The sequence below is a fragment of the Cebus imitator genome, unplaced genomic scaffold, assembly GCF_001604975.1.
Source record: "Cebus imitator isolate Cc_AM_T3 unplaced genomic scaffold, Cebus_imitator-1.0 Scaffold60, whole genome shotgun sequence".
Lineage (NCBI taxonomy): Eukaryota > Metazoa > Chordata > Mammalia > Primates > Cebidae > Cebus > Cebus imitator.
Window position 1 is genome coordinate 2777948 of NW_016107375.1, and position 10489 is coordinate 2788436.

Consider the following 10489-nt stretch of genomic DNA (forward strand, 5'->3'; position numbering starts at 1 on the left):
CCTGAGCCCCCAGGCGCGCAGGAGGGAAGACCAGAGACTCCCCTAAACCACCCAGATGCGCAGGATTGAAGCGGTGTAGTCAAAGCTTTCTGTGGATTAAAAAAATACACGATTTTTTTTTGTTTTTGGCAGAAGAAAAGGAGAGGAAGACCAGCGGGACTCTGCAAGGAAAAAAAGGGGGGTTGTAACTCGTGGATGCGTTTTTCCACCCCTCAAACATCTTGTTATACTTTGTAAACATTTTCTTTTTTTAAGCCCCAGCTCCAGCCGGACGCCCCCAGACCTCCGAGGTTCGAGGAGGTGGTGTTTTTCATTTGGGGCTTTGCATATTTTGGTTGTTAGGTTTTGAGAGAGCCTTCTTATTTCGCCAGACGTCTCATGCGGGGTGAAGTCCACTCGGCCCCCTCCCCTGAGCCTTCGTGTGCACGAAATTCGAGGAGATCCGGTTACTAAGGATATAGAGGAAAAAAATAAATCGCGTGCTTGCTTTTTTTTTTTTTAATTGCCTGCTTCTCCCCACCCCCAAATTAAGTTGCTTAGCAAGGGGGAAAGAGGCTTTTTCCTTCTTCCAGCAGCCCAGCCGAACGCCTTTCGTTTTTTGCTCCCGCGGATCTTCCATGTAGGAAGCCGAGGCTGGCGAGCCCGACATTCGGGAGCCACTGCGGGGGGGCCTCTTTTTGGGGAGGCGCCGACGGGAGCAGGCTCGGCCGTCCCCAGGGAAGCGGCGGCCGGGTTCCTCCGGGGCGCGCCGGGGCCCGAGAGCCGCGCAGGGCGCGGGCCGCGCGGGGTGGGGCAGCCGGAGCGCAGGCCCCCGATCCCCGGCGGGCGCCCCCGGGCCCCCGCGCGCGCCCCGGCGTCCGGGAGACTGGCGCATGCCACGGAGCGCCCCTCGGGCCGCCGCCGCTACTGCCCGGGCCCCTGCTGCTGCTGCTGTCGCCTGCGCCTGCTGCCCCAACTCGGCGCCCGACTTCTTCATGGTGTGCGGAGGTCATGTTCGCTCCTTAGCCGGCAAACGACTTTTCTCCTCGCCTCCTCGCCCCGCATGTTCAGGACCAAACGATCTGCGCTCGTCCGGCGTCTCTGGAGGAGCCGTGCGCCCGGCGGCGAGGACGAGGAGGAGGGCGCGGGGGGAGGCGGAGGAGGAGGCGAGCTGCGGGGAGAAGGGGCGACGGACAGTCGAGCGCATGGGGCTGGTGGCGGTGGCGCGGGCAGGGCTGGATGCTGCCTGGGCAAGGCGGTCCGAGGTGCCAAAGGTCACCACCATCCCCATCCCCCATCCGTGGGCGCTGGCGCGGCTGGGGGCGCCGAGGCTGATCTGAAGGCGCTCACGCACTCGGTGCTCAAGAAACTGAAGGAGCGGCAGCTGGAGTTGCTGCTCCAGGCCGTGGAGTCCCGCGGCGGGACGCGCACCGCCTGCCTCCTGCTGCCTGGCCGCCTGGACTGCAGGCTGGGCCCGGGGGCGCCCGCCAGCGCGCAGCCTGCGCAGCCGCCTTCGTCCTACTCGCTCCCCCTCCTGCTGTGCAAAGTGTTCAGGTGGCCGGATCTCAGGCATTCCTCGGAAGTCAAGAGGTTGTGTTGCTGTGAATCTTACGGGAAGATCAACCCCGAGCTGGTGTGCTGCAACCCCCATCACCTTAGCCGACTCTGCGAACTAGGTAAGAAGTTGCCCCGCCACCCCCAATATTATTTCCGGCGCCCCAGTGCTGGAAGAAAAGCCCCTAGGGCAGTGCGTGTGCAGCCACCCCTCCAGGCGGAGTGTACAGCCCCTCCTGGGAGGAGACTTGGTGGGGAAAGTAGAGAAGGGACACCAGGAAACTCGAAGGGCATTCCCTGGGGGTTCCCTTCCAGGTTTTCTCCTGTGTTGCCCCGAAAGGGTCTGCTCCTGCACACAGTGTACCAGACGTGCGGTTAAAAATTAGACGCCTTCATTTCCGGATCAACAAGGGGGTGCAGAGGGAGGTGGGGGGATCACGCCTCCCCGCACCCGGAAAGGCGTTAAGGTGTGTGGCCGAGTTGGATCCGGTCCAAGCCCGCCAAGGAAGGTTGGGAGAAGCGAGCTGTAAAGGCTGGAAGGACTCCTCTCCTTTAGTAAATACGGTGAATCACGTCGAACACAAGTGGCTCAGATACTGCCGTGGCCGTGTAGCCTTGGAGTTTTGGGGCAAAGAGGGTTAGGATGGAAGGCCGAACTGGGTATCTCCTTTCAACTCTGCCAGTTCCTGGCTGAGGAACAAACAGCCAGAAGTTAGGGTGTCCCCTACTTTTTCTTTTCTTCTGCACAGAGAAGTCTATAGATAGTCGGCCCCCGGCGCCTCGGTGACGTTGTCTCCCCTTATTGCGCTGGGGCCTGGACTCCTCTGCTGAGACCCTGAAACTCCTTCTCTTTTATCCTCTCTGCTTTCTCCGTTCCTTCCTTTTCTCTACATTTCTGTACAGTGTGTTGTGAGGGTTCACCCCGGGTGTCCGCAGATCTCCCAAGTTCACCAGCACGCTTGGGATGCATCTCCCGAGTGCGCTGGAAATGGGGAGCCCCGTGTCCCCCGCGCAGGTGCCCAGCGGACCGGCGGGGACGGAGGTGAATTGCACCCCTGGGGGGCGGGCCAGGGCGGGGAGCCGGGGTTGTTGGGAACTGGGTTTGGAGTCTGCGGACGAGGAGGGGGGCACGGTCGCCCCCCGCCCTGTGAACTGTGAAGTGCGCGGCCCCGGCTGAGCCGGTGGTTTCCAGCCGGGCCAGCCGAGCGCGGCGGCGGCGGCCGCAGACGTGGAGGAGCGGAGCGCCGAGGCTGGCGCCAGGCGGCCTCTTTTGTTTATCTGACAGCTAAATATCAAGGCAATCACCGCCTCGCGGCCCTGCCTCCAACCCCCACAGCTAAGACAAACAGTTGGGCTAAAAGAATGCCTCTGTTATCATAAGTTTCTATCTCTTTTTCTCATGGCTGGGCCTTTATTTTCTCTTGCTTTTTTAATTTCAGAGTCTCCCCCTCCTCCTTACTCCAGATACCCGATGGATTTTCTCAAACCAAGTGGTGAGTAGCTGATTTTTAAAAAACCCTTCCTATCGAAGTTAGAAATAGAGCCCGTAGAACCTGGGCTTCTATGTGTAGGCAAAGGCCTGGGAAGGAAGGTGCTAGGCTTGCTTCAGGTTAGTTCTAGGTTTCCTCTGTTGGAAGTTTGGTGAATTTTTCTGTTGTGGCTGGATTTTTGTTTCGTTTTTTTTGCAAAGACGTTCCCTTGATGTGCTTTACGTTTTGTTCCTTTTTCATATATTTGCACTCTGTGGCTGGGGGGCTCGGCTTTAACACGTGGATGCTTTTAGTTCAGAAAGAAGTATCTTGGGAACCAAATAAGACTGGTTGGTGGGGAAAGCTTGGAGACTTCGTGAGTGCCGGAGCATCTGGAAAGGGTGATTAGATGGATGGGAAGACATTTTTAAAAGGTGCAAAGAATACTTTGGTCTGGAGTAGACACTAGAACATTTCAGTAGAGGCAACATTCAGTTAAAGAAGAGTGGGTTCCCCCTGTCCCAGTCACTTGCAAGTAACCCTCTCCCAGGGCTTTCGTATGCTCCTTAGGGACCATCAAAGTTTTGAGCATAGCTCTGCCTGTCTGTTGCTTTGTCACTGGCTGGCATGGAGCCAGGGCAGCCCATTTGAAACTGGCACCAGCCCTGTTGTGGTTGTCTGCATTCAACTTCTGGCCGGCAGCAGCACAGGTGTTCCTCCTCTGGACCTCACAGTGCTGGGGACAGGGTCAGCAAAATGAAGTTGGGGGCGACACAAGGACGAGCCCCAATTCCTGGCACTCCTTCTTACAGCAGGAGATAGATCTATTTGCTAGAAGTACAGGCTGTATGTAACCTTGGTTTTTGTGCCCTGTATACTGGTGCCTGTAAAAACATTAATATTTGGGACATTTTTATTTTGCCAAGGTTCTGGGAGAAGGAAAAGTGAAGGGTTGGGCACCATTTAGCTCCTGGAATTTTGCAGTTCCTTCCGCCTCATGTGTTTTGGCTGTTGGGCTTTTCCCCCCACTAATTAAAAGTTTTGCTGGGGCGTTGTCATAAATTAAATACTTTAATGAACGTGTAACCGAAGCCCATACTCTGCAGCCAACCCTCCTGGGACTCCACCAGCTCCCTCAAGTTGGGAAGGCGTTCCTGCTTGCCTGGTGCCCGTTCTAATAAGTGGCCCACAAAGCATGTGATATTTTGCTTTCGATTTACAAAACACCAGATAAATGGTTATTAATGAGGAGATACCCAGCTCTCTGTATTTGTAACAAAGGTTCGCTGGAATTACCAAGCTCTGTTTTCCTAAAGACTGTAACTTGACTAGGTTTTGGCTGAAAGAGTTAAGAATTCTTTTTATGAAGTTAGTTTTCCAGGGGGCCACCTCTGACCTGTTTTTATTTTTCCTTCCATATTTTTCAAATTTGGAGGTTTTCCTTAAAAGAGAGAGAACAGTGACCTTAGCCCCAGGGGTAAAGACCAGCAGGGGTAAATGTTCCCAGAAACCTCCAAAACCCATAGAAAAGAAAGGCCATGTTCCCTTTGGTTTCCTGCAAAGACTCTGGGATAAATCTGTTCGCAGGATTTAAGCAGTCCTTCTGCCAGGCCCGGACCTCATTTTCGGGGAGTGGAGTGATCTATTTATTCATTAGCAAGTGTTGACATTAGGTAGCAAAATGTGTGTAAACAGAGAAGCCACAGAGACAGGAATGTGCCATTTCCAAGGGGGAGAAAAGTTCTCCAGATCAGCCAATAGGAAGTGATTAACCTGCGATCGGAAACTAAGACAGCTGGTTACTCACCCAAAATGTTTTGTTGAAAATAGAACAAAAAAAAAGAAATGAGAAAAGGTGCTATTGTGTAAGAATTTAGCATCGGTAATAGACAAAGCCCCCTGGAGGGGAATTGTCCTGCCACATTGGAGGACCGCCAGGTCTGGGGGTGGAACACACCCCCCTCCCACAGGTCTGGGGCTGGTTTTGCCAGCTGCTGTGGCCAGGGGCATTGAGGTCAGACCACAGATGGGCGCTGACCCAGGTTTTCATCCCTATCTTGCGTACGGGATAATGTTTGGCCCAGGAATCTAGATGGACCATTTACGTTTTTCAGTTTCTAAGTTCTAGGTTGAGTTTTTGGTCTGGGGTTACTAGGTGAAACAGGCACAAAGCTTTACAGTGGACAACTGTTAAAATCTTAACCAGTTGCACAATTAAAGGAATGCATCCTGTGAAGTCTCCATCTTGGAAAAAGGTGATGGGAATGGGGCTGGGTCCTGGTACCGCTGCACCCTTTGGAGATGCAGAGGCCTCAAAGCTGGAAGCTCCATTTTGCTGTAGTTGAAGCCACTCCACCCAGCCTCTGGAAGGCCTGGACTTTAGACACCTAGGTGCTGTGTGATTTAACCAGCAAAGAGCCATCTTTGAAAGAGTGTTCACATGACTGAACCTAGGACAAGCCGGTTGTGACTTGTGGCTGTCAGAAGTCAGAAAGACACCCCCACCTTCGTATCCCATAAGAAATCAGAATTTGCTGTTTAAAACTGGATTTCGGGAATAGCTGTGTGGGCTCTGTGTCCACTGTTCCATTGTATCTGATGGTCTGAAAGGTTTGAAGAATGGCTGGTCTTGGGGGGTGCTGGGTGAGCTCTTGGGGGACCCAGGTGGCCAGTGGCCGTTCGCAGATCCAGCTTCCAAATCTAGGTTGGAAGTCTGGCATCTTGATCTGAGATCTGGCACTGCATGTTCCTCTTAACTCAAATTCCTCTTAACTTTTCTAGGCCTCTTTTAAAATCAGTAATGAAAGAGAGTAGATCATTCATTCATTCATTCATTCATTGGCTCATTTATTCATGTTACAGGCACGATGATGTACCCACCTAGAAATTTGAGGATTCTGATACAGTGCGGTGTTCTTCTGTAACCAGGGTTCATTTGAGTTCTGGGTAGAGTGAACTACCTGGGGCAAAGCTGGGATCCTTGGGGTATACTAGTGGTGCAGTTGGTGGGGAGGGCCTCCTGTGTCTTTAACAGTACTTAAGAAGCTCAGAACACAGTTGCTGAGACTATGGTGGGTGGGACTCCCAGCTCCCTTACGTTGTGCCTATGGGTCGGGTTTTCAAAGACTCTGTTGGAGCTGCTTGGAGAAAGGAATGAGTTTTTTTCTCTCTCAGAACGTAGCAGTTACTGAGGTCTTGGTAATATTTAGTGTTGCATGAGTCAGGAATGGCCTAGAGCTTCTGTCTGCCTGGGCTCTGGAGAAGAGACGACACAGGCCTGAGTTGAGACCCTCACTTTAGAGATGTGTCTAATGCAGAGCTTTTCTGTGGGTGAGAGATGGAGGTGTGGCTCCCCAGTCTGGATGGCCAGGCCACCTCCAGGAAAGAGGGCAGGGACTCCATGGCCTCCCTGGGGAGTGAGAGCTATGGGAATAGGGGTTGGACTCTTTGGGGATAGCCTGGCTCACTGGGTGGCCCTTTGAGTGAGTCAGTGACGCCTCAGTTTCCCTGGGTGCCTGTGGAACAGGTATACTTTGCTTCTTCACAGGGGTGGTAGGGAGGCCTAATTAATGTTTGTAAATCCCTCCTGAGATCAAAGCCACTGCAGAAGAGCAGAGCATCATTTCATAAAAACGCTTGTGGTTGCCTGCATGGAGCTGGCTTACCTTTGATCTGAGATGGGCTGACACCCTGAATGTGGTCCCAGCTCTGCTCTGAGATGCCTGGCTTTTCCTTTGAAACATACCTTGCCCCTGGGATTCTGCCAGCCAAAGGTGAGGGAAGTGGCTTTGGATAAGTCAGCATGTTTAATGTGGGGGTATCTTCCATCTGGGGGGAGTGGGTGGAGGAGAGGATTGAGAAGCCTATCTCTAGAAAATGATGAAGGCCATCAAAATGGTTTAGAAAGTGCAGGGTACACACCATTTAACAAGTAACTCCATTTCCTGCCTGCCCCTATTGTTTTCTGTTTGATTAAGTGTATCCTGTAGAACTGTATATTCCTGTTAGGAATTGGACTCTACCCTGATAAAATCAGATTACACACACAGTCTTCTTTCTCCCCTGCCTATCTCGGCCATTCCCACCCCCACTCCTGCCTCCACTTCTGCCTCTCCCCTGCTGAGGAGAGTTCTTGAAAAGTTGTCCTTCCAGCCTGGAGAATGTGGGAGAGGGAGTGACCCTGAGTTAGAGAGAGAACCTTAACATTAAAGAGGGCAGACAGCAGAAACCCAGAGATGATTTGGGGGTATGCGTTGGCCGCTAGAGGATTCCCACGGGCTGCTGGCCCCTGGCTGCTCTTTTTTCTGGCTTTCCTATTTGCCAGCATGGCCAAGTGGTTCCAATTGGAAACCCACAGGGACATTGTCCTAGTGGCCTGGGGTAGGAGGCTGGTGTCTGTGCGATCCAACCTGCTGTGTTTGCTGTGGACCTGGGCAGCATCGTTCCTTAGCCAGGCTCTCTACTAGGACTTCAGGAAGTTTGGCGCTGTCAGTGGTGCGTGACAAGCTTACAGGGTCTTGTATATTTGTGTTTCATGGGACTAATTAGTTGTGGTTCATGGACATTATTTTTCGCTTTAATTGCTTGGAGGGCGGTTGTGGAGTCTGTTTCTCAGCTGGAATTGTCATTATCCTCATTAATAGTGAGGTCACTGTGCTGAGTACCGGAGGGTGACAGAAAAGTTGAAGAGAAGCTTATAGTCTAGTTAAGGGCAGATGCAATCTAAAGGTAAAAATCAGTGAGGAAACTCCAAGTGCTGGGTGCCAGAAAGGTTTTATAGGAACTGAGGGCAGAGAGCCTTGCAGGTCTGGGGTTGCCTGGGAAAGTTTCCAGGGATGAGGGGTTTGGACTAGCCTGGAAGAGGTAGAACATTTCCCCTCCGGCTGGGAGCCTTGCTGAGAATGTTCTCCGTCTTGATCTGGTGGTGGTTACATGAGTAACATTCATTGTGTCTACTTGGGATTTGTATACTTTGTTATACTTAAGTTACTACTCAATTAAAAAGGGAAAAGAAGTTGCTGCAACCTAACACCAATCTTGTGAATGTTCTCAAGAACTGAGAAACCTGTCTTTTTTTTTTTTTGGGGATGGAGTTTTGCTCTTGTTGTCCAGGCTGGAGTGCAATGGAGCAATCTCGGCTTACCACAACCTTTGCCTCCCAGGTTCAAGTGATTCTCCTGCCTCAGCCTCCTGAGTAGCTGGGATTACAGGCATTTGCCACCATGCCTGGCTAATTTTGTATTTTTAGTAGAGCCAGGGTTTCTCCATTTTGGTCAGGCTGGTTTCAAACTCCTGACCTCAGGTGATCCGCCCACCTCAGCCTCACAAAGTGCTGGGATTACAGGCGTGAGCCACCACGTTTAGCCTGGGGAACCTGCCTTTAAAAGAATGAAGGCAGAGAGGACGTGGGCTCCAAGGAGGGAGGCTTTTGCTCTTGATGAGGGATGACAGAGCAACCAGGGCTGAGAAAGTCCAACTCAAACCTCCTTTGACCTTGGGAACCACCTGGTATCCTCAATGGGGGACTGGTAATGCAAGAGAAATTCTAGCCAGTCTGATTGAGCCTGACTCCAGTAATGATTAACTGGCTGCCCGGAGCCCAGACAGGTGACAAGGTGCTGTGGTCTGTCTTACGATGGGCAGCGAAGCCTGAGCAGACCATTAATAATCAGCATCAAGGCCGAGAGTCAGCCTTTTGGAATGTGTGGTTTGTCTTTCATGCTGTTTAGAATGTGCTTAAAGGTGGATCTTGGTGTTTTTATTTGTGTATTTATTTCCTTCTCTCCCCTTTTCAAATCCACAGCAGACTGTCCAGATGCTGTGCCTTCCTCCGCTGAAACAGGGGGAACGAATTATCTGGCCCCTGGGGGGCTTTCAGGTAAGATGCTTTCTCTTATTTTCCTGGCAGTTCCAAGGTCTCTTGAAATTGCTAGAGACTTGAGGAATGGGGGTGGCCTTCTGCCATCCCAGCTGGTCTGGACTTCATTCTCATTTTTATGTGCCCTAAGCTGGGTGCATTGGTGGTGACATTGTGGTGCCCTTCAGCTCCTTAGCCTACAGTCCTTTATGAGCCAGGACTCTGGGTCTGTTCCATGGACAGGGAGACAGGAGCTAGCTGGAGACCGACCGCTTTGGTGTGTGAAGTGTTTCCCAGTGATTTTTTGAAGCAGCTCCTGGCTGGAGGGGCTTCAGCTTGGTGGCTTTGGTGTCATTAACTCATGCGTTTGAGCTGTTTTTTGCTTTTCCCTTGGCGCATGGGGAATGTAAAGGGAATGGACCTGTCTTTAAGGAACTTGTTGAAGACAGATCCCAGGTGTACGATGGGGTTTCAGAGTAGATCTGAGGCTTCCCTCCAAGTTCTGATTCCCAGCCCAGCTTGCTGCAGGATTTTGTAGCACATGTCCCCGGCTGGGAGCACCAGGGTGGGAGCACTGCCGACAGTAGGAGCTATAACTGTCCCGCAGTGGGACAGGTTTTTCTTAGGGTCCACAGGTGTGCGTGAAGGCTTGGAATGCCAGTGCTGGGGGTCATGGGGCTGGCTGAGAGGCAGTGGGTCACCAGAGGATTGTTGTCCTCAGGACGTGAAAAGACACCAATACTTAGAGTAACTTACTGGCAATGTACATGGTATGCATTTCATGTTTTCTGAAGAAATCCTATTTCTACCTGTTTTTCCATCCCCATTACGTGTCATCACTAGATTTTCTAAGAACTGGCTGAAGCAAGAGGGAAAACCTTAAAAACAGAAATGCCAGCAGAGTTTTGGGCATTTGGCATTTGGCATTTCTTTGCCTGTAGGATCACGTGATAGCAGCTGGAGTAGAAGCTGTGCCGGGTCCAGGTGTGTCCTCCTTTGTGAGGTGTACCCTCTTTTGTGGGGTGCCTGCTTTGACTGCTTGGTGAAGTGTTTAATCCATGGCTGGCCCAGGCAAAGTGCATTCCAGACGGTTACCTCCCTGGCTCTCCTCTCCAGGAACTTGGCTTGCTGAGAAAGTCTTTAGGGAGACCCTTGTTTGTTTTCATTTCAATGCAATATATATTCTGACTATTAACTGAAGGTATTGTTTACTCAAAGCTTCTAGTGAGAATTGGGCAGGAAAAAGAGGGACCCAGAGAGGGGAGGGGCTTCAGGCAGGAGGGTGGGAGTGGACAGAGAGGCCTCAAGGAGGGAGAACAGGCAGCAGTGTGTGAGCTGCATGTTTTCTGCTTTCTAAGGCTGAGAGAATTCTTGAAAGAAAGAAGGCCAATGAGAGGATAGGGTCTCAGCAGAATAACACATTCAGGATGTTGTTAGATGGTTTTATTTTTTAAACCCTGAATGTGCAGGGAGGAGCCCTGGCCCCTCCAAACCACATGAAATAAGCAAGGGAAGTGGCAGCTTTCGAAAGGTTTGTGTTATTGATAACATCTTGTCTGTCTCCCTGGCCGGAGGAAATGACGACACCAGGCTGAGATGCCAGCCTGAGTGCCTCCTCACCCGCCCTGCC

At 51.8% G+C, this 10489-nt stretch overlaps 1 protein-coding gene across 2 annotated transcripts in view; it reads left to right on the top strand.

Annotated features, from left to right (window-relative positions):
- Nucleotides 1–355: 355 nt before the first annotated feature.
- SMAD7 (SMAD family member 7) overlaps nt 356–10489 on the top strand; it is a 30689-nt gene continuing 20555 nt past the window's right edge. The window contains exons 1-3 of one of the 2 annotated variants that reach the window (XM_017529662.2): nt 356–1655; nt 2973–3026; nt 8806–8880. In XM_017529662.2, coding sequence (XP_017385151.1) covers nt 1043–1655; nt 2973–3026; nt 8806–8880 — 742 coding nt within the window. In that variant the 5' untranslated portion in view covers nt 356–1042. The remainder of the gene's footprint in view (nt 1656–2972; nt 3027–8805; nt 8881–10489) is intronic. The other variant, XM_017529663.2, reaches the window with a different exon arrangement.